The 24,385-nt window shown below is 40.8% G+C and overlaps 1 protein-coding gene across 2 annotated transcripts in view; it reads left to right on the forward strand.

The window, feature by feature from the left end:
* The window catches only part of mphosph9 (M-phase phosphoprotein 9), a 34,079-nt gene that overhangs the window by 5,081 nt on the left and 4,613 nt on the right, over window positions 1-24,385 (forward strand). Inside the window, exons 4-22 of one of the 2 annotated variants that reach the window (XM_082539435.1) lie at window positions 1,241-1,330; window positions 1,468-1,970; window positions 3,238-3,403; window positions 3,603-3,675; window positions 4,872-4,975; window positions 5,075-5,194; window positions 5,403-5,863; window positions 6,943-7,092; window positions 7,542-7,629; window positions 8,011-8,226; window positions 9,554-9,601; window positions 9,696-9,760; window positions 10,935-11,036; window positions 11,832-12,047; window positions 12,128-12,321; window positions 12,839-13,108; window positions 13,757-13,877; window positions 15,663-15,754; window positions 16,246-16,424. In XM_082539435.1, the coding sequence (XP_082395561.1) occupies window positions 1,241-1,330; window positions 1,468-1,970; window positions 3,238-3,403; window positions 3,603-3,675; window positions 4,872-4,975; window positions 5,075-5,194; window positions 5,403-5,863; window positions 6,943-7,092; window positions 7,542-7,629; window positions 8,011-8,226; window positions 9,554-9,601; window positions 9,696-9,760; window positions 10,935-11,036; window positions 11,832-12,047; window positions 12,128-12,321; window positions 12,839-13,108; window positions 13,757-13,877; window positions 15,663-15,754; window positions 16,246-16,424 (3,258 nt within the window). The remainder of the gene's footprint in view (window positions 1-1,240; window positions 1,331-1,467; window positions 1,971-3,237; window positions 3,404-3,602; window positions 3,676-4,871; window positions 4,976-5,074; window positions 5,195-5,402; window positions 5,864-6,942; window positions 7,093-7,541; window positions 7,630-8,010; window positions 8,227-9,553; window positions 9,602-9,695; window positions 9,761-10,934; window positions 11,037-11,831; window positions 12,048-12,127; window positions 12,322-12,838; window positions 13,109-13,756; window positions 13,878-15,662; window positions 15,755-16,245; window positions 16,425-24,385) is intronic. The other variant, XM_082539436.1, reaches the window with a different exon arrangement.

A 24,385-nucleotide genomic window follows, 5' to 3' on the forward strand; every position in this document is an offset into this window, starting at 1 on the left:
AACTGTTGACTCCTAAACTCCTAAATAAAAATTCCACAGTGGTGGGGAGGGAAACAAAGAGAAACCGGCTTCTTTTTTCCACCATAACAAGCCGTGTTTACAGGCCGTTCCAGTGTTTATCTGTCTTACACACTCGACCAAACAACAAATACAAAATTAAACAAAAAGTACGTTAAAAATAAAAATGTCTCTTCCAGCGAGCATTTAAAAAAACAAACAACCAAACTTCGATGTAATGTTAAGTCTTTTGTGCGATTTGGCGCATCTCAAATAAATAAATGAATAATACAAAAAGTAGCTATATTAAAACTGAAACAAACAAGAAAAGAAAGTAAAATATTCCCTCTAAACAAAACTATAAATAATAAAACAGGAAAAAATCAAAGGAGTGAAAGGGTTAGACTCATACGAGCATACAGAGTGGACTAAAGACATTAGCTTGCTGCCCAACTTTCATCACACTCATATTTATAATTATATGGTCCTAAGTGTGAGTCCATACACTCATGAAGTGTTTAGTAACTTCAGGTCCCTTAACAAGCCCAGTTCCAGTTTACTGACGGATGGGTACAGGACCTTGAGATGTTCCGAGTAGCCAGATATGTAGGTGGACACCAGGTTTTATTCTAAGTGAAGGGCAACCCTTCAAAAAACGGACAGAGCAGTGGAGTAGCCAAGGCAATAGAACAATACAAAACTTTGTACTAAAATATAATGTATTTCACAAAAAAGATTTAAAACAGTTAAAAACATCCCTGGCCACGGGGAACACACAGTAAAAACATAAAAACAACACTAAAAGTCCAGTGGCGTCAGCCACAGCATTAAAATCCACTAAAATCGGAGCGGGGCAAAGAAATCCCGACAGCGACCCCAGCCGTCCTGTCTGTCTCTTCGCTCCGGAGTACTGCAACAGTCACTGTTCTTTCCAGTGAAAGGGATTTCTTGTAGCACAGTGTGTCTCGGGACTTACCCTGAAATCCAGGGGATCTGTCGCCTCTTCGTGACTTTGGAAAGATGACTTGAACAATTTTTCTTCCACGAAGGAATCTGATAAAAAATGATCTCTTTACCCGTCGGCTTCCTGTGGCTGTCATGCGACTGGCTATGGCAGTTAGTAATACAACAGCTTCTTGCCATTCTTTGTGTCTCTGTTTATCTCTGTGTGACTGTTGTCTTGTAATAGCCCACGCTTTTATTCAAAGTAAGACAAGTAACGATGTTTGTTTTTCTGCTACAGGGTCGATGGCTGCATCTGTTTCAGCTGGTTGAGAAGCAATACCAAGAGCAAATACTTGCTCAGCAAGAACAATACCAGTGCCAAATACAGGTAAGCCTGGATTTAACATCATGTCCTGTTTTATGAAATTGGACCACCTCAAAAAAGAGATGGTGGATTACAAGGGGACTATCTTAATGAGTATATTGAAAGCAATTTCTTACAGTAAAATAATTCCTCTTTTTCAGTTGATTCAGGATGAAATTAAGGCCCTTGTTCAGCTCCAAAACCGCCAGGCTAGTGTCCAGCCACATGGGGAGTTCTCCCCAACTCCTGTGAGCAAAAGTACCACAAACATGAAGGACTATATTTTTCCCCCTGTCTCCAGTGAATGTACTGTTCCCAAAACTGTGTCCAGTGACAATGACAGTCTGGCAGCTCCCGTCCATACCCCTTTTAGCTCCCCATCGCCTCCACTCCCTAGGTCTGAGGCCACAAATCAGCGGGATGAGCGTGCAACCACAGTGCTCAGCAGTGGATATGGGACTCTTTCTACTTGGGAGTCGAGTCTGGAACCTGCAGGTTCACCAGGAGAAGATGAGGTTGTTGGTCAAAGAAGCGAGAAGCATCACTGGTCCATTAACTTCCAGAAAGACACAGAGACAAGTATGCTTGGTTGCCAGCAAGATTTCTCCAATGAGAGGATGCTCGGAGTGAATGAATCACTAGTTTATCAGCAGAAAATCTCTGGGTATGTAAGGTCAAACACATCCATGCTAAACTGAGTTTGTAAGGATGTACTGTGGTGTTTTCTCAGCTTTTTCAGACATAAACGTCTATCTGTTAACCCAAGAGCATCTGAAAATGGCTATAGACAAAGTCTGACACTAGTCCATAAACATTACAGACACGGTAAAAGGCACGGTTTACACATGTTCAGCTGGCCAACAGTTTATTTTATATGTTGAGTGTTTAAAATAATGGAAAAGTCTTCAATGTGATAAAGACAGAGTCTGTGACAGGTCAAATTAATAAGATTTAGTCGGGAGCCAAAGTTATTTGTTGCCTGCAGCTGCCTGTAGAAGTCTTGCCTCTGAGTTTCCAACACCTGCAGCATCAATCATTAAGCAAGAGAGCTGAGCAGATTTATGAATGTGACACAACAATAGTAGCTTCATTAATTACTTAAAATAAATGGTGCCCAACATATAGACACCATTGATTAGGATCAAGCAGCTAGTGACTGTGTACTTCACTTCAGATCTGTCACGCAGTCAGTTTATACCCAGTTTATACCCTACAGTGAGGAACATGAATGTAAACATGACCTAAAAGAAATACACTGATGAAGCCATCAATGTTAAGAGTTCTGTGTTTGAAACTGGTTTTATAAATACATTTAATATCAAATTTAATTGCCTGTAGATGTTTTCTAAAACATTTTTTGAAACTAAATGGCCACCCAACATGACATAGTCACATGAGTCTCTGGCTGGCAGATGATAGGAAGCCCAAATTCAAACAAGAAAACAATAAATATTTCTCAAAAATTTAGCATATCCTGCCAAGTATCTAGATCATCATATGTAGATCATCCCCCTATCACACTAGCTACTTTAGTAATACTGTTAGGAATTAGTAACTTAATCTGGAAAGTACTAACACAGTATTACAATATAAATGCACTTGGTAAATGGCTCTAGAATAGTGGTTTTCTTAAGTTTTGATAAATGAAAACAAAATTAAAAATGTAATTAAGGACAAACACATGTGTATGTGTGCTTACCCAATTATTTTGGACATGTTTGCGAGTGCGAGTCTTTATTAAGCTTTATTGGAATATATCATTGTGCTAGTGTTTCCTTTCCCTGTCTCACTTGTGTGGATTGGCAGCAGTATGCTTGTTGTAACAATACTCATTCAACCCTTTAGATACCCTGCAAGAATCCTGTTGAGGTTTAGGCAGCATTTGTCTGAGAAATTATAATTTTACTTACCCTAAGCAATTCTGTTGACAGCACCAGTCAACAGTTGACCTCCTGGGCCCAGAGGCAGAAACTGAGGCCCAAGAAGAGCAAAGCAGGACAAGCGTCATCCCAAATACCAGAGTACCAGGAGCAGCCTCGCAGCCCCAGAGAATCCCACAGTCAAAACACTGTGGAGAGCACAGAGTCCCAGGACCAGGTATAACCCAGGAAGTGGTGACAGCCTCTTCTCCAGGATTATTTGTCCAAGATTTTGCATAGATAAAATAAAATAAAACAAACAAACCCGCAACATTGCATAGTGTTTATTTGTAGTATTTTTTCTTTTTGCTGTATTTTTCTGTTTTGATTACTTTCCTGCTGCTGAATCTAATCCACTCATTTCTATTGGTTTTCAGCATCAACCAGCTGGGCCATCTTCCAGCTCTTTTCCACTGAGGAGGAGTGATAGTTTAGCATCTGAAGCCTCAGGTAAGAATTCAGTGACTTGAATTCAGACACACAGTGACTGGATTTGGCCACTGTAAAGTATATTGAAATAAATCAAGTACAAAACATGAAATAAAATAAAAAAAAATACAGGATATTACACTTTTTCTTTTAGAAGATGAAGCCCCTGGTCATATCAGAAATTGAAAACATACATCTCTACACATACCTGGAGAGCTAATTTCTGTGTTTCTTGCAGTTAAACATATAGTAGAGTTACAATAGAGTTGCATTTTTCTCAGCCAGTCAAACATTTTTTAAACAGCTGTTCACTCCAAGGTTTTTTTGTTTTTGTTTTGTTTGTTTGTTTGTTTGTTTGTTTGTTTGTTTGTTTTGGGGGGGGGGTGTTACTCCAACACTATGGTGCAATTAAGTGTTTATAATAATATGTAGATTACACTAAGGCTCAGTGGAACAACAATAAGATATTTTATATAGACATACACACATATTTTTCAACTAAATTCTTTCTTTAGGTGTAATTTTGGTACTTTTAATAGCTTTGCTAGTAACAAGGAAGATATAAAATATATGTCAGCTGAATATTGGTATTGGAATTGATCCATGTTGGCTATATCCCATCCATATTGATAATGGGATATTAACAATCTTTGGTACAGAAACAAATAAAAAATGAAATGGTAAATGGTAAATGGCCTGTATTTATATAGCGCTTTACTAGTCCCTAAGGACCCCAAAGCGCTTTACATATCCAGTCATCCACCCATTCACACACACATTCACACACTGGTGATGGCAAGCTACATTGTAGCCACAGCCACCCTGGGGCGCACTGACAGAGGCGAGGCTGCCGGACACTGGCGCCACCGGGCCCTCTGACCACCACCAGTAGGCAACGGGTGAAGTGTCTTGCCCAAGGACACAACGACCGAGACTGTCCAAGCCGGGGCTCGAACCGGCAACCTTCCGATTACGAGGCGAACTCCCAACTCTTGAGCCACGATCGCCCCAGTATCAGCACTGGCTATCAGCCAAATTGTTATTGTAAACATTGCCAGTGGTGTCAATTAACTAAATATCAGACTCCTTGTTTATATTAAAAACATATATTTTTAGGATGGCCAGCGCTGCCAGAAATATGTGATAAAATTGTAGTTTCAAACAATGTTTCCAAATTATTGCATATAGCAATTAAAGTAAGCCTTTTTTTGTTTTAGGCCTCACGTATTGGCGTCTGAATGAGTGTGATCTCTATCACCCACTACCTGAAAGCTTTGACAGCGGTGCCTATCTACTTCTGCAAGAGGCATCCATGAGTCTGGTGAGTTACGTTATGGTTTACTGTGGCTTCTGAGACTGATATAAAATACATGGTTTGCTTATAATGCTGAGGTTTGATGCCTAATTTGGTCTTCTTTAGACTCCGGGAAGCCAGGAACCTCAGCTGTCTCTCAGAGAGATCTATCAGAACAAGCAAAGAGCAGATTGTAGGCGTTCAGATTGGGAAGGCTCAGCTACTTCTTTTCCGTTGTCACCGCAGGTATGTCACATGACTCAAACTCTGCAATCCCAAGATTGTAGAAGTGATTTACAGAAGATAGATAATGACACGATAAAACATTAATTATTAAAAAATATAATATTTTTAAAAATACAACTGACTGGTGACGTGTTAATCTTGTAATCTTGTAATAAATTTCACATCCACAAGTTCACATTTTCTTACAATTTGTATTTTTGTGCTTCAGATGTTGACACTGGATCCAGCAGCTAACATGCGGCAGTCAGATCGCACCTCTGGCTTCACTTCACCCTCTCATTTCAGCAGCCCATCATTCGCCAATCAGCCCCACCGCTACCCTAGAGTTGGGACCCCCATAACCCCTGACAGCATGGTGGATTGCAGCCCCAACCCTGGAGATACAGACTATATCTCTGATACCTCCAGTGTCTCTGCCCCATCTAAAGTGCAAAGCCCATGGGGAAATACAACCCAATTCCTGTCTACCTCCCAAGATAAGGCTCAGCCCTCCCAAACAGACAGCCATCAGCGCAGAGCCAGTGCTCCCTTAGCCAGCGAAGAGGAGGGTAGTCACACCCACACCAGCACCCTGAAGCCTTGTTCAGCCTCTGGTGCTTCTCTGCGTCATGGAGTCAGTCCACACATGGAAAGAGCATCATCACTAGAGGATCCTGTTGTCCTCTCTCTGTACGTACATATGTTATAATTTATAATGTTCTGCTCAACCATTTGCCTATATCTTTCCAAAAAAATGCACTGATATTAACTTTAACTTGTTTGAGCCTTTTCTATCACTTGGTTTTGATATGTTATTCTCAAACAATCCACTGAGTGTCAATCTGTCTTTGAGTGGTAGATCTTTTCAGTTTCCCTACAGAAAGTTAGCAACGCCACAGGAAAACTAGAAATGCTCTGTATGGTGACATTTTTTTAAAGTTGGGTGGGGTTTTTTTTTTTTGGGGGGGGGGGCATGACATAACGTTAGAGACTTGATTGAACAGAATTAAATAACATGAAAATTTAAAAAAGTTTTACATGTGTCAAATAATTAAAAAAAACAAACAAAATAATTTCTAGGAACATCTACTCTAATGCTTGATTTGGCTTGATGTTGACCTGAAGCTAAAGAACTGAAAATGTCTGTTTATAAAGTATAAACGATTAGTATTTGAACAATATGAATCTCTAAAGACATCAAATAAATCCAAAATACTGCCAAACACTATTAGCACTTTAGCTACACCTAATGTTTTCTGTTAAGAGGACCTGAAATAAGGACATGGAACGTCATGTGTTTCATAGGACCCAGAACCAGTGAACAGAAATCTCATGTTTAATAGCTTCATTTCATAACAAGATTGATTATGTTAGCACATATTTAAAACTTTTTACCCTTGAGGTTGGTTATAGTTCCCCTTTTATTCCTTTATTTACAGGTGAGTATAATCGTTTCTGGCACTGTCCAAGAGGCTTTAGCCAGCCCCAAAAAGAAAGCTGCTCTCATTCCAATTTATTGCTTCTTTTTTCCCCCATTATCTCTTTGTACTTGTAAAAGTGGAGGTATGTATTTGTGATTATCAGAAAGTCAGAAGTAATGGATAAATAAGGTAACAGATGAATTCGCTTCACTTTGCATCGTGATCACATTGCCATGCCCAGTCACCTCCCAGAGAACCAAAAACTACTTCAAGTGCTGTGAATAAAGTAACATTACACATGACCAATCTTCTTTAAAAAAGTTTTGTTTTTCTTCTCCTGTTTTTCAGACTAAGGCAGAACCTGAGAGAGAAGCATTCTCGGCATGTGGCTGACCTGAAAGCATATTATGAGTCTGAGATCCAAATCCTGCGAGACAAACTCAAGCTCAGAGATCTGCCCCAGGATTTAGAGAAGAGCAACCATGCGCTCACAGAAAGGTTTGCATTTATGGACTATAGTTTCAGTTAAAATATTATTGTTTATTATATTGAGTTGGAGTAAAAAATTAGTTTTATATGTACAAGAAAAATAAGCAGGGATGATACAGTTAAATGTAGAACCAAATCACAGTCCCCCTCAGCGGGTTAACAGTCACTTTTGGTTAGAAATAGCCAATAAGTGAACTGTTGTTTTTGATGTCAAGGGGTTCAAAAGTTTAACACATTTCTACATCTGTCAGTGCATTAACAATAGGGGACATTAAAATAGGTACTCCATTTAGGATGATGCAAAGTTGTGGTTAAGATGCTGAAATTAAAGGGGAAAAGGTGTCAAATCAAACTTGAATGATATTGAATTCATATTCTGAATTACCAATATAAAATCCCGTAGTATTGCTTTTTAGATTATTTTTATGCTTTCATTGTTTATTGCTATTTATTTACAGGTGCAGGCATCTAGAACAGGCTTTGGCTGAGGCCACCACCCGTATTCAAGAACTAGAGGCAACAAACAGCTCACTGGAAAAAAAGCTGGTATGCTTTGCTATTTATTTTATATCATTTTTACCCCTTAGCCGTAAAAAGCTGATGTGGTATTGTCATCACCCAGCAGGGGACATGGACACCCAAGTTGTGAATGCGATAACTCGTTAACCAAGCAACATACAAGTTTCAAATTGATACCATAGGTACACTACTAGAATTCTCAACAAGTTTGGTCATAGGTCAAATTTTTTGAAAATCTTGTGAATGCGAAAATCCATGTTTACGTGTTCATTTATATTTATTGGCTTTTAATTAGAATGTCTTTTTAATTTGTCACTTCATCAAGGATGTTTTCTAAAAATATGTCAATGGCTATGAAAGTAATCTTTATTCCATATCTTCATTTTGATGTCCTTTTTTTGTCATTAGGCAGAATGGCCGGAGCGCTATGCTGTAGCAGGTGCCACTGTGAAATCTTTGCAACAGCGACTGGAAGAAAGCAAACATTCGGCCAAAGAAAAGGACGCCCTGGTGGCGCGTTTGAAGAACCGTGTACGGCAGCTGGAGGAGGCGGCGCAGAAAGCCTGCAGAGAAGCAGATGAGAAGGAGGCCAGGAGGGAGAGAGAGTACAAGATGCTGCAGGATGTAAGTGTGAGAGAACAGAATGACATGAAGACATGATAACGGTCAGAAAACTGTCACATAAACATAAACATCCTCTTATTCACTGGATGCTGGTAGCATCAGTACTGAGGTATTTCCTTTAATCAGGCAAGTGCACTGTTGTTAATGGACTTGATAATTTATGATAGTTTACTTTATCTGCAGTCAGCTAGCTCTAGGTGTTGAGGAATTAGTTTGCAGCTGAGGATGTATGTAAGAGTTTTTTCTATGTTAAGAGTGTTTTTTTTCAAGGATGCACCAGTCAGGTTCATCTGATTACTATCTGCTCCAGTATTGATTCTTTTAACCTCATGTTGGCTACAGCCAGATGTTCTCCAAAGCAGGGGAGTACAAGCAAATGTCTTTCACTTTATAGTCTACATATAATTTTTGTGTAATACAGTTTCTGCCACTTTCATGACTGGTCTTTTGAAATACTGGACAGTGTAGTATCGGTGGATTTTAAAAAAACAAACATAATTCTGAAAGTACTATTAAAAAATATTAAGTCTGTCACACAACACAGTTAGAGAACTATTTACACTCACATTCACACAATTTAGAATCACCAATGAACCTAACCCCACTAGGTGCATGCCTCTGGGCTGTGGGAGGAAACCAGAGTACCCAAGTGTAGAACATGCAAACTCCACACAGAAAAGCCCTGGCTAGATGGTGGATTCGAACCCTCATATTTCTGCTGTGAAGCAACAATACTAAAAACCATGTCACCATGCTGATCTAAAACAAAAAGCAATTGTATTTTTTGCATTCATTATCAAATTATAACATGTTATAAATCAAGCTCATTATTTTTTACAGAGGTGCACTTTTTGCACTAAAAACTAAACTCCCGATAAACCAACAGACTATGGCTAGATAACTTATGCGTAATCTATCTAACGGAACAAATTACATACTCCTTTAGATTTCAGAAAGATGTATAAATTTAGTATTTAAACAATGAAGAGGCAGTGTTATACATTGGTGGGGTTTTTTGTTTTGTTTGTTTGATTTTTTTTTTTATATTATTTTAAAAAAGGACATTTGCCAGTGCTATAGTATGTATAGAGTGTTTAAAAATTCAGTTTAAAAAAACCAAACTATTAAATGACCCCATGTTAGCCACCACATCCACCTCATTTTTCATTGATTTTAATATTGATTTTTCTTTCGTCTGAAGTATTGTCAGTACTACTGTCACATTTTCAGAATTTTGTATTAAGAGCAAAAAAGTAAATCACTCTTTGTCAGCACTGCAGTAATGCTGGCGTCCAAGGTTAAGATGTCTGTGGTTTTGTTTCCTCAGCTGCTTGGAGAATATGATTCTCTGATAAAAGACCATGAAGGATTGAAGGTAATGATTCTCTCACTGAAATTTACATTAAAACCTTACTGTGATTATTTGATTTGTTTGGCTTCATGGAGTTTCCCCATTTATTTATCTACAGAACAACCTGGTGTCAGCAGAGAATAAGCTTGTTGATTCCAATGATCAGATATCTGAATTAAAGAGGTGAGTGAAGAGAGTGACGGTAGGTGAGCTGGATCTAAAGGTTAAAAAGTCAAGACTACCAGCTTGTTTAAAGGTCACTTTAGGTCAAGGTCAAAATGTTACAGTGTTATTGGTCTCCGGCCTGTCAGTGTTTCATTGTCACTTGCTGGTTTGAGCATTTTTGTGAAAGGGCTGCAGTGGTGGGTGGTATTCAGCAGGGAGACGGAGAAAAGAATATTAATCGATAAAGCCTAACGATGATCCTGTTAAAAATAGATAATAGTGCTGGCCTCTGATGCTAGGCAGCATTGTCTCCTTGCAGTTTCCCCTTTGCCTGCTAATTGATGCCTATAGAGGGAGCACATTGATAAAGTGTGCCAAGTCAACAATAAGAACAGATGGTAGTTATAAATTGGAGTACTTTAGCTTATCTGTTTTTGAGTTAATAACCTAAAGGGTAAGGCCTACATCAGCATCCACTGAAATAACATATGACCTTGTGTGTAAAGAGACTTTGGGGAACCTAAGAAATGTTTTATTTTTTGAATACACACAAGACTTTAAAAATAGAAAATGTGTAAGCTGCTCTAAGCGTCAAGGACTAATGGAGTCACAGTGCAAATGTTAATTACTATGATCTGTAAAACAGAGGAGCAAATTACAGCCAGGCCTTGATGGTTGAGAGAATTTTTCTTGCAAAATGTTGACATTAAAGAGGACCTAATATGCTCATTTCCATTTTCATATTTTTATTCTTGCACTGGACTAGAGTAGCGTTGTATGACTCACAGTTCAAAATAATCCTACTTGAGCTTACAGAGATGTTGTACAGCCCCTCTGTCCATCCATTGTCTGAAGTAGCTGTCTGTTCATGTGATTGGTGGACCCTTAATTTCAAATTTAAAAAGCAGATGGGTGAAGCTGCTGTGTGTTTTATAGCCTCACAATAATTAACATTTTATTTGGAATTTATTTACAATCATATATTATCGTTTGCACTTATTAACATTGTTTGCTGTTTTCAATCAATCCATCAGTCATTAAAGTAAACAGCCTTGTGCTGTGTAGTGAAAAAAGAAATAAATGAGCCAGCATAGCTTGTTGTACCTGCCTTTGAAATACTTCTATGACTCTTTGAATCTAAACAGTGTTGGTTTAGTTATTTCATGTGTATGTTTGTGATTAAACCCCTCAGAGTGATCTCTAAGCTGGAGTCTCAGGTGAAGCAGTTGGAGCATGAGAACCAGGCCAGGGCCCGTTATGTTTCCCACAGTAACATACAACCTTCTGGAGCTGGGTAAGCACAAAAAGTACTGAAATCCTTCACAAGGTGTAATCATTAATGTCAGGGACTCCACCTATTAAATAAAATCAGAATCTTTACCTGGTTTAAATTTGTTTGATTTCCTATCAAGGCCATCTTCTCTGATACCTTTGACGAACAGAGGTGGTATTTTTAAAGCATTCCATGGACGTCCTGTTGAATGTGCCACTGTGATACCTTCTGGTCTCTGGACAACTATTTTTAGTGCTGTTATTTTTAGTCCCCTCTGCATATGCCCTACTTATGTCCTGTTGCCACCTGGTTTGGCCACTTTCATTGATTATAATGTTGCAGGATGTGCTCTGCAAACATTTAGATGCTTCAGGACTGTACAGTAGAACTCCAATGTGATATGGAACAGATTTGATATGGGACTCTGTAACTGTTAATAAAACAGCGAGCATTCTCCTTTGTATTGATCACCATCTTGGGTCTTTGACAATGTGAACTCTTCTACTAAAAATTCTTGTTTCAGATGTGGTTTTTGCTTTAAATTGCCAGGGTCACAAAACTTGATGATTTGAGTTTTGAAAATCACAACCAGGAACATAGATTACGTGAATCTTTACTTTTTTTTATAATAAACAAAAGTATGCCATCAGAATAAGAATGATGAACTAATAACTAAAGATTTTCTTTAATGTTTTTAATCATGTCTCTCTTATTATATCTTTCCAATTTAAGTTCAAATATTTTGTAAGTGCAGTGCTTACAAGGGGTGTATAAACTGATGCGTGCCAAATTCTTAACCTTTTAACGTGTCCACAGCCTTTTCCACCATCCGGACCTCCTGCTGTCACCCAGTAAAGGCAAAGCAGAGCCAGATGTCACCCACAGAACGTCTCCTCTTCTATCAGACCAGCTAAAAAGTGTCAGAAGACCTAATCAATCAACAGTCCACAAAAGGGCATCGTATCCATTAAATGATCATTCATCGGGAACAGGAAGCTCCGTGGACACCCCTTCAGCTGCTGGGAGCTGGAGGTGTGTTTCTGATTGTTGAGGATGTTTTTTTGTTTTGTTTAGTACAACTGTAAGTGATTTACAGAGATCTTCTCCAACAGGTGTGCATCTCCTCCAGAGTGTGAACAGTCTGTTCTTCAGATCAGACACCAGGAGCAGAGTGCTGGCCACCAGGAAGCTAGTCACAGAGAAGGATCCTGTGCCCTGACACCCATGATGAGGGCCCTGATAGAGCTGGAGGAGACTAAAGCCACAGATACCCGGGCCCCCTGTAAGAACAGCTCCACCAACCATAGTATGACTCTCACACACACATTTACAAAGGCCACTTTATACTGAGGGACTGTCTGAAATTCTAAGCAGCTAACCATGAAAAAAAATGTTCCTCAGTCCTGTAGCTCAAATCAGAAAGAGTGACTCCTGGAAAACAAGCTAATTGAGAAAAAATGAGAAATTATACAGCTGCTATATAGCCCAACATGTCAAACGAAGATTTGTGGCCAAACAGTTAGGTCAGACCTCAGTGTTGGTTTTACAAAAGCAGCTACAATTAAAAGTGGGTTTCTTACTGTAATCATTCCTCGATTTAGTACACTTTCAGTACATGTGACATTATTTAATTTGTGGTGATTCACATTAAGTTCCAGGATTTTATTCTTTACTTTCAGGTCTTCTGTAGTCACTTGTCATTTCTTGCTTTTCTGTCTGGAGATGGCTCAGCTTATACCTTATTGCACATCCTGTTGTTAAATCTTATACTGGATGCACTTTTTAAGCTGCTCTTGGATTATATTATGTTTTTGTCTCTGTAGGGGTCAGTAGCCAGAGAACCACTGTTGGGTTTGTGGAGAGAAGATACAAAGAGCCAATTCAGGAGCGCGCTGGACTTCTTCACAGAGAGAAGGAGTTGGTTAAACCTCGAGGAGTTGTGGCTGGAGCTGAACATGGAGGATCGAAAAGTCGCAGTGGAGCAGAAAGAGCTGCTGCTCTGCTAAGAGCTCAGAGGAGTCTGTCTCCAGAGGGCCACAGATCCTCCTCACTGCCTCCTCCAGCACACCGAAGCATACCCACAGCTACACCCAGTAAGAGCTTCCAGTCATTCTACCTCCATTTAGGGGTGATGGTGGCTCAGGTTGTAGAGCAGGTCACCTACTAAATGGAAGGTTCAACCCCCGACTACTCCAGTCTGCATGCCAAATAGCCTTGGGCAAGATAAGAACCCCAAGTTGCTCTCCAATTCATCCATTGGAGTATAATTCTGTGTGAATGTTAGATAGAAAGCACTTACATAGAAAAACATATATGAATCAAGCAAGTTGTATTTAACGAGTGCTCAGAGTAGAAAACAGCAAATATAAGAACAGTTACCATTTAAAGAGGAATCAAAAAATGAGTAAAATCAAGTGTCTTGTTTAATTTTTTTTGGTATGACTTAAGATGTATATACTGTGTCTGAAATTTATGGTAGCAATCAGATGGCTTAGTTGCCTTTGTTTTCTGTATTGGCTTCACTACTTGCTGCTATAATTGGTTGACTGGTATTGTGATTACTGTAATAAGTTGTACACTGCTGGAGTCCACTGTTTGTCTGTAATTTGAATTACTTTCATTAATTGGAAACACAAAACACAAAGACATTTTGGCTCTGTCTCCTGTGACACACTCAGTGTGATAGTGTTAATAGGGCTGTGTGAGCTTTACTTAGTGGTACGCTCTTTTCTTCCATTCAGCAAAGAGGGAAATGTTACTCATGCCTCTGTCTGCGAAGTCCAGCCCTAAACGCAGCCCGACTGAAAATTACTCCACTGCTTTTGGTCACCCAATGCCAAGAGAGGAATACCTTCTCCACAGGTAAGAAACATACATCACATTACCTTGTATTGTTGCGCAAGTTCTCCGTAAGCCGTGTTTGAACAGCATTAACATTACAGGGAGAGGGGGAATTAAGTATTCACTGTGCTTCACAATATTTTAACTTGTGATTCTTTATTTTAAACCATCTAGAAATAACATAATATGAGCTCTCCCGTATGGGCACGTTTTTACATGACCTGAACTTTCTTTATGTGCCAAAATTGATGCCACAAAAAGAGCACAACAAAATAATTCAAAAAAGATCTCAATAAATCAAAACCTAAATAAAAACAATAAAATAAGTTATTCTGCATCTGTCCTCATGTCAGTGGAGTTGAAACAGATATTAGGGAAAGTGTTCTGCTGCCTGTGCAGTAAGCTGTACTGAGGGTACACAGTTTATTTTCTATATCCATTCATTATACATTCACTACCCGCCTTTTAAGTCTGATGTCATTAGCTGTTTCTGGGTCCAAACTCCTCTTCAGCTCCCAAACTCAAACAAATACTGTGGTATCACCGAGTTAAAAACTGTCGAAATTCTTTCATCTTTAATAAAATGATCAGTGTGGCAGCTCTACTAGGTGTAACAATCAAGTGTAACATCCAGGCGTCCATGAAAACAGGATTTCTAAAGTTTAAAAGAGTTAGAAGTTAGCAGGGAGTTACCTTGCTAGTTTCTATTTAAAGATGATATACCATATTCTGACTGAAGGATTTCTGTGAGGGTGAGGGTCCCCGATGGTTAGAGACAAATGCAATCACATGGCAGATAAAAGACGCTGAAAATGGGCCAAACTGAGATAATCCATTCACAATATGAAGTTAGTCATGTGAGGCCGACAGTGATCGCTGACTGTTCAGATCAAGCAGAACAAGATACAAAGCATTAAAGCGTTAAAAAGACAACAGCCTTTATAATCCAAATGTAGTTTGGACCCCGAAGCAGGGTTCATATGTCATCACTTAACAACCGGATAGCCACAGTGATTCTCTGACACTTTCCTCTGGGAAGTAATATGGATGTATTTTACAGCCTGTAGGTCAATATTCAGGCCACAGAAAAGTCCCATTGCAGTAACCTGTCTGGTGTTGCACCATTTTTCTCAAGTAGTGCAGTCCCTGTACATTTCTTTGTGCTACTCGGATTAATATGACTATCATTCAAAATGTTCTGAAGCCAGGTACAGTCATAATGTGGTCTGGGAAGCAAGTGTAAGATCTGTATGAAACACATCAAACTACACTCAATATGTTCCCTTTGAGTCCTAAATTGAGCTCACCAAACCAAATGATAGTTGGAATATTGGAAAGAAATTTTCACTGCTACTACACAGTGGCAGGCTAAAAAAAAAGAAAACAAAAAACCCCCCAAAGCCTAATGCTCGGGTACCTCAGCTCAGATCTTAGTCAGCTTGGAGAGAGATGTGTCAAAGATTTTGGTGTGGGTGAGCTACTGTCGAGAAATATTAGCAGTGGAGCTCTGGCATCTATTAGTGAACATTATTAGTTGCACCATGTCACAGAGGACAGAGTAACCCTTGCGTCATATATTTGTCGTAAACACTGCCTGCTGAGATTTACCACCAGGTGTCATCCCACTGCTCCCTACACACATTAAAACCTTGTAAAGAGTGTCACACAGAACACAGGTTTGTTCAAAGTCAGTTAGAGCATGAAATGAAATATAAACACCTCACTGCTTCATCACATAAGCCCCTGAACAGCAGCTGTCACACTTGTTTTTTGTTGAATTAAAACCTCATTGTGTGCTGTCTACAGGCCTGACGGACAAGTTGACAAGAGACGTCACTCATTCCACAGCAGCAGTCCCAAGAAAAGACTCCAGTTTACGTCAACAGGCAGAGAAGATGGTAACATATTTATACCCACAGATACAGTTTTTTTTAGAAAATTCAGTTAAGTACTGCTTTTTTGTTGTTTGACCAGATTTATTGCATTGTTTTGGTGCTGTACTCCTACCATAAACCAGTTTAAATGATACTGAATAACAGGGTGATTATTTATACTTATCTTTTAATGTAAGAATGGATGGATGATGACTCTTTTAATATGCGATGTAACAATAAAACCTGATACTTGATTGATTTGAATTGATTTTCCGTTGGGCATTATTTATTTTAAGGTTTTGCTTTAGAGTGCGAGAAGGTACATTATAATTAATTTGTTATATTAATTACACTAATCTTCACTACTTCTGTTATTGCTGTAGTAACACTTCAGTAACTTTATTTTTTTCTTTTCTTTTTTTGCACACATAGCAGACAGCAGATCTAAAACAGTGACCAGTGAGTGTATTTACTGGGAGCATATTAATAATGTTTTTTTTTCCTTTCTCTGCCAGAGTCCTCTGGTGGTGAAACCCCACAGGATGAAAACTCCCAGCTGGGTTGGGAGGAGCAGGGAGGCTTTAGTGGACCTGACCCGCAGGACCCCTGTGAAGACTCAGCCTCACTTCACAGAATCCAGTCACTGGCGGAGGCTGAGAAACTGTTTGACGAGTTGACGCAGGAGAAACAGCAGGTGAGAGTTCAAAGGCATGTCACAATATGCTTTTTTATCAAATCAGTGTATGTATGTAAGTGGAACACTGGTGTCTTTTTAAAAATGATGTAAAACGGTAAACATGCACGTGAAGTTTTCTGATGAGTCTGTAGGTGTGGGGGGGCTAGTGAATGGTATTTCTCAGTGTTAGCCCATTAATGAACTGGTAACAAGTTAAGGGTGTACTTGGTTTTACCCTAAGATAATTTAGTCTCCCTGCCTCTAGATAGATGGTTATTAACAAAAAACAAACAAACACATGAGCGTAGTAACATTCCAAAATTTAGCTTCCCTTATAAGCTGTTGGGACATGGCAAACATTGATATTAACAGCCTTTATCTCGCCACTCTACAACAAAGAGTACATGGGGGAACCCACCCAGCACTGGGAGAACATGAAAACTCCACATAGAAAGTTCCCAGCAAGCCAGTGGATTCAAATCAGGACTTTCTTGCTGTCAAGCAACAGTGCTAACCACTGTGCCACCCTGTTTGCTGTCCAATTAACTAGAACACCTGTCCTTCTGCTTTGGTATTAGGATTTCCTCTTCCTCTCATTTTGGGCAGACTTTGTACTTTATTGATTTGTTATAACAGCTTGTGATACAAGTGCCCTGTTTTTAACCTTTTCTTAATATCTCTTTGATACACTTCCAAGTCATAGTGATTGTTTCATCACATTCTGCTTGTAATTGCGAAAGGAAATTTGCAATTATTTTAAACACCAGAATGTCCAGTGTTTGCAAGGGTGTCAAGAGACCCTTGCATCTCTTGACACATAGGCCAGGATTCATTGTTTTTACAGAGCTGCTAAATGACTTGTATTTTTAGGAGGTTTATACCCCCCCCCTCTCCTCCTGTCTCTACCTTGCTGACATGGGAATATTACTCTGCGTTACACATGAGTCTAGGGCTGCCACGATTTGTCGACTAGTCACGATTACGTCGACTATCAAAATCGTCGACGACTGATTTAATAGTCGACGCGTCGTTTGAAGCTTTGTAAGATCGCAAAAGACGCAGGAATAATAGCAGGATTTAAGAGTGTAATAACGGACTGAAACAGAAGATGGCAGCACAGCATGTACAAGGATGCCAGCTGCCGTTAAACCCCGAAGAAGAAGAAGCAGCTGTGTCCCAAAATTCATAGCGCGGCCCAGCTTAGTTTCCAACAATGGCGGTAGCTAGTTAGTTTTAATATTACTCTTATTATTCTTTCTGGGTCACAAAATAAACGTTTAACATATTTTCAGGCGAGAATGTAGCTGTGTAAACCTCAAATATCGGCTCAGTTTATCAGGACACCACATATTTTCAAAAGCGCTCCGACGTTTTCGGAGACGTCCGTTACCCACTAGCTCGATAGCTAGCCGGGGGCTAGGTCACTAGCGCTGTGAGAACACCGGACTCCCGGCAAATTGTTTTCAAACTCACCGCCGTCTTTCGCGACTCAGGTTAAATATATATGAGTCACTTAGATAAATTAAAAATGTTGTTGTTTGGCTTTTTTTTTTTTTTTTTTTTTTGTATTTTATTTGTTCCTGAGTAAATCGGTTTGGCTGAGATTAAAGTTATAGTTTTTACACAGCTGAATAAACGTCAAGCAGACAGCTTATGCTGTCCTCACTAAAGTTTGTTGCAGGCAACGTAATTTCAGCTATACAGCTAGCTTAACAATCTTTATTCCCAGCACTTCATCCTCCAAGAAACAGGCCGCTTGTTGTGTTTGGCAGGATTTAATGATGAAAATAAATTCTCTCTCTCTCTTTTTTTTGTAAAACTGTACAAAGAAAAGGAATACAAAATACACAATGAAGACATGTTCCATTACACTGGGAGAATAACATTGTTCTAGCGAAAAACACACGACCACAGATAAAGCATCTGCTGACAAAATACAAGCATCTACCTGCCTCCATATGATTTAACTCAAAACAGCGTCAAAACTTACCAATACACATTAAATGTATAGGAACTTACGGATGAAGCCGATATTGTGGACTTTAACACCAGGATTGCAGAGATTGCCATCAGATTACAAATGCTGTCACTGCAGCAGCTAAAGAGCACACAACTTCCTGTATATCACTTCCTCTACAAAAAAGACATTCTGCTTAGTTACCACTAGGTGGTAGTAACACTTCTTAAACAACTATAATATGTCCGTTCCATGACACTCCCCGCCTGGCATATTAAAGATATGCCACTTTATGCCACAGTCTCAATCCTCTAGCTTGCTGATGAGTCATTGTCCTGTGGTGAAAACAACAAGATTACTTGAGAAACTGGTCTAGAGAAGACCTTCGCTGTCTGGTTCCGTATCACCTTAACTTCAACTTTCCTAACAAGTCCATCTCTGCTGGGAACAACCTTGACAATAATTCCCATAGGCCACTGATTCCTCTTGGCTTGATCGTCCTTGAGCAGAACAATATCTCCTTCTTTGAGATTAGGTTTCTGAGATTGCCATTTGTGCCGACTCTGTAATGTGCTCAAATATTCACGGCGCCACCTAGCCCAGAAGGTATCTGCCAAGGCCTGAACTCTTTTCCACTGATTTTTGAGCAGATCCCCTCTTGAAAACTCACTTACAGTAGGAGAGGGAACACCCCCCTTCTGGGTCAGCAATATGGAAGGTGTTAGAATGAAAGGCGCCTCAGGATCAGTAGAAACTGGTATTAACGGCCTTGCATTGACAATGGCACTCACTTCAGCCATAAAAGTGGTTAAGACCTCATGAGTGAGTTTTACATGTCCAACCTGAAGAAGCATAGAATCTAAAATCCGTCTTGCCACTCCAATCATGCGCTCCCAAGCGCCGCCCATATGAGAGGAGTGAGGTGGGTTGAAAACCCAAGTGCATTTTTGTTGAAGAAGGTAATCCTCTACGCTCTTATTGCCAGGATCCATCTTCAGCTCTTTGAACGCTCCAGTGAAATTGGTCCCACAGTCCGAGCGAAGCTGTTTGGCATGACCCCTGATGGAGAAAAACCTTCGGAGCGCATTTATAAAGCTTGAGGACGTCATTGTTTCAATAACCTCAATATGTATGGCTCGAGTGGCCATACATGTGAAAAGGACAGCCCACCTTTTGTCTTGAGCTTGACCACCTCTGGTACGGCGTATCACCACTTCCCATGGTCCAAAAACATCAAGGCCAACATAGGAAAATGGAGGGTCAGCCTGAAGGCGCTCTGTGGGTAGGTCTGACATTTGTTGCTGCTCAGTTCTTCCTCTTAGTTTCCTGCATGTAACACACTTGTGAATAATACTGCTGATGAGACGTTTCCCTCCAACAATCCACAGACCACTGTTGCGAATTGCACCTTCAGTGAAATGCCTGCCCTGGTGCTTTACAGCCTGATGATGATGACAAACAAGCAAGCTTGCTACATGGCTGCGGCTTGGTATTATTAGCGGATGGACTTCACCACTTTCAAGTTGTCCTCGACCAATGCGTCCACCTATTCTTAACATACCTTCGCTGTCGAGAATGGGTCGGAGTTTGTACAGAGTGCTGGTTTTCGGAAGGTCATGTTTCATTTTGATGCATTTCAGTTCTTCTGAATACATTTCTTCTTGCACACATTTTATGATGATCTGTTCTGCTCTGACAATGTCAATGACTGACAGGCCACCTTTGCACATGTGCCATCCAACACACCTTTGATTCTTTGAGGAGTGAGAGAAACACTGAGCAATATGACACAGACGTGCCACAGTCTTACTGAGTGTGGTCCAGGTAGAAAAACGCTGGAAGCGTTTTGAGCCAAGTTTGTCTCTACTAACTTGTGTGGCGAGCGAGATTACCTCAGGACGTACCTCAGCATCAGCATCTGGGTTCACAAGGTCAAATGTTGATCCTTTATCGCCACTGGCAGCTACCTTTGTTTGTTTCATTAGGAATGCTGGTCCTGTTAGCCACGTGGTGTCGGCAAGCTCGGCGGCTGGAACAGAACGTGACCCATGATCAGCCGGATTTAGTTCTGAAGGAATGTAGTTCCACTGATCAGGTCGTGTTGACTGCCGGATGCGCTGCACTCTATTGTTCACATACACATAGAACCTCCTAGTCTCGTTGTGTATGTATCCCAATACAACTCTGCTGTCAGTGTAGAATTTCACTGTCTTGAGATCTAGATCAAGCTCCCTCATTACTAGATCGGCTATCTCAACGGCCATGACAGCAGCACACAACTCCAGTCTTGGGATTGTGAGGCCTGGGTTGGGAGCGAGCTTGGATTTCCCGAAAACAAAGCCCACCTCTTGGAGACCTTGTTCATTCGTTGTCTTAAGATAAGCAACTGCAGATATTGCTTTGACAGAGGCATCACAGAAGACCAATAATTCAGCGTGCTGTGCTTTTGAAACAGAGAAAGAGGCATATGTTCGTGGAACATCCAGGTTTTTTAGTGCTGACAATGATTCATTCCATCTTCTCCAACTTTCTTTTTTAGCCTCAGAGAGTTCTACGTCCCAGTCTGCATTCTCGGTTGTTAGCTCTCTTAGAATCAGTCTCCCTGTCACTGCAACAGGAGCTATGAACCCCAAAGGATCAAACAGACTGTTTACTGTTGACAGGACACCACGGCGTGTAAATGGCTTTTCATTCTCAGGAATACTGAATCCAAAAGTGTCAGTCATTATGTTCCAGCTGACTCCAAGACTGCGTTGGACTGGTAAGTCATCCACAAAGAGGTTAAGGTCTTTTACATTGTCTGCTCTTTGATCTGCAGGAAATGCTTTCAATACTTCTGCTCGATTTGAAGCTATTTTGTGCAGAGTGATGTTAGATGCTGCCAACATCTGCTGTGTTCGACGCAGAACATCAATGGCCTCTGCTGTTGTAGCAAAAGACCGGAGGCCGTCATCTACATAAAAGTCTCTTTCTACGAAGTGCCTCGCATCACTGCCATATTCAACTTCTTGGTGCTCTGCTGCTTTCCTGAGGCCAAAGATTGCCACTGCAGGTGATGGACTGTTTCCGAAAACATGAACACGCATGCGATAATCCACCACATCCTTACTCAGATCGTTATCCTGATACCACAGGAACCTAAGGAAATCCCTGCAGTCCTCACGAACAACGAAACAGTAAAACATCTGCTGAATATCTGCAGTTATGGCTACAGGCTCTTTCCTGAATCTGAGGAGGACACCGATGAGAGTGTTGTTAAGATCTGGTCCAGACAGCAGCACCTCGTTTAGCGAGATTCCATCATACTGAGCACTGGAATCAAATACCACTCTAATCTTGCTTGGTTTTTTGGGATGGTAAACACCAAACGTGGGCAAATACCAGCATTCTGCCCCCTCCTGGAGTGGTGGTGCAAGTTCAGCATGTCCCTTGTCTAACATATTTTGCATGAAGTCTGTGAAATGCATTTTCATTTCGGGCTTCTTATCTAAAGTCTTCCGCAGTGACATCAGACGGTGATGAGCGTAACATCTGTTATTTGGCAGACGTTTACGTGGGTGCCGAAAAGGAAGAGGGGCAACCCAGCTTTTTGTCTCATCCTGGAAGAATTCCTCTTCCATGATCTGTAGGAAGACTGAATCCTCAATGGAGTGTGCTAGCTGGTTGTCATCTTCTGTGGCATTGAAGACTGTTTCCCCAAGATTAGTCACTGTCAATGCATTTTGAATGTCTCTATTGGGTGGGGTTCTCTTTTTCTCATCTTTGCCATTAGGATTTTCTTTCACCTTTATCTTATTCTCACACGTGGCAAAGTGACTTGGTCTGCCATTTTCCAGGATGCAGGTTTTCATAGCACTCACTGTAGTCGTGTTGTGTGCACCTCCTATGCACACCTCTCCAACTATGACCCACCCTAGGTCTAAGCGTTGTGCATATGGGGCGTTTAGTGGACCATTATACTGGTCTCGAACCTTATGCGCTCTTATAATGTCTCTTCCCAATAGAAGAAGAATGTCTGCTTCTGGGTCAAGTGGTGGAATCTTATCTGCCACTCTTTTAAGATGATGGTGGTGACATGCAGCTTCGGGTGTGGGTATCTCTGACCTGTTATTTGGGATATCATTGCACTCTATAAGTGCAGGCAAAGGCATGGTAACTTTCCCGTCCAACGATTCTATCATAAAACTGTGGGCTCTTCTCCCAGATGCTTCTATGACGCCTGCACAGGTTTTCAGTGTGTATGGCATGGTTGCTCCCTTGAGACCAAACATGTCAAAAAACTCAGATCTGGCCAGTGAAACATTACTTTGGTCATCTAAAATGACATACATCTTCTGCCATTGCTCTTGGTGGCCATTTGGATACACATTCACCAGACAGATCTTTGAGCAGGATTTCCCTTGAAACCCATCCCCACATACCTGGGTACATCTGGATGTGACACTCTGTGCCTCTGTGTCCGACCTCTCCCCGCCATTCTCTGTCGAGGAAGTAGGAACTGCATCTGAGCGCGAAGCTGGTCCGGGGTGCAGAGCGGAAATGTGTTTATCACTGTCACATTCCTCGCATTTTACGGTGGCCTCACAAGATTTGGCTTGATGAGTCGTAGAGGCGCAGCAGCGAAAACATATATTGTTTTCTTTTAAGAACCTTTTCCTCTCTTCCAAGAGCAGTTTTCGAAAACCTCTGCATTTTTGAAGAGAATGAGGCTTGTGGTGCATGGGGCATAGCTTCTCTGGATTTCCTAATTTGGGCTCTGAAGCCATGCATATGTTCGTCTTGTGCACGGAGACAGGTCTCGCTTGATTTGACTTCTCTTTTCTGTAAGAATTAGTGAAAAGATCTGGATAGTTAAAACTGGGATCATTTCTCTCTTCAGCCTCTCTGCAGATGAATTCTTTGAAGTAGGAGAAAGGAGGAAAGGCAGCATGATGATCTCTTTTGTATTTGCACCCGTGTGACAGCCACTTGTCTTGGAGATAAAAAGGGAGCTTTTCCACAATTGGCTGCACACCTCTTGATGTATCAAGATAGGCTAGACCTGGCAGGTAACCCTCTCGTTTAGCAACGTCGAGTTCAGTAAGCAAGTCAGCCAGTTCTTGTAGTTTTTGACTCTCTCTGTTGTGGATCTTGGGAAAACTCTCAAGTTTACAAAAGAGAGCTCTTTCTATCACCTCTGGAGCACCATATTTTTTATTTAGTCTTTCCCAGATCATTCTAAGTCCCACATTAGGCTGTCTGATATTCACAGACCGTATTCTGATTGCATGCCCACCAGATTCTTTACCCAGCCATTTGATAAGCAGATCCATTTCTTCACTTGCTGATAGACTCAGACTTTCGATTGTGTTGATGAACGTTTCTCTCCAGGCTTCATAGTGTTCGGGTAAGTCATCAAACTTTGTTAGGCCTGAGGAAACCAGCTGGGATTTAGCAAGGAACTTGGCAAGATCTGTAGATGAGTCATTATTGTGGGAGCTGTTTAGATGTGGTCGATTGTCGGGCAGTACCCTGTGCTGATAGCGCTCATCTTCTTGCTGTGGGAAGTTCATATGGAGTGGCTGAGCATTATTTGGAGGGAAGCTGGCTCCATTGTCGATGAGCTGGGGCTGTGCATTCTGATTGTAGCTTGGAAATGGAGTGGATGTTGGCGGTAAAGTCGAATCATTCTCTACTTTGGGTTCTTGTGGGAATTGATCTTTTGTGTGCTGTGTAACATAGTGATCAGTCCTTTTCAATGCACTCTCTGGCAAGGGCAGAAAGTCAAATTCTTTGTTGTTGGATTCATTCACGTCTCCTGCAGCTGCCTCCAACACCTCAGCTTCAGCTTGGGCAGCCTCAGCTTCTTTCTGTAGACTAATATAATCTATCTTGGCTTCTAGTCTGGCCTTTTCGACTCTCAGTTCGCCTTCCTTTTCCGTGAACGCTAGTCTGGTTTTCGCCGCTTCTGCTTTGGCTCGCGCCCTGGCTGCTTCATAGCTTACTCTGGAGCTTGTTGATGAGCGTGAAGAGCGTGACCTCT

This window comes from Aulonocara stuartgranti (assembly GCF_965226115.1).
Source record: "Aulonocara stuartgranti genome assembly, chromosome: 7".
NCBI classification, from domain to species: domain Eukaryota; kingdom Metazoa; phylum Chordata; class Actinopteri; order Cichliformes; family Cichlidae; genus Aulonocara; species Aulonocara stuartgranti.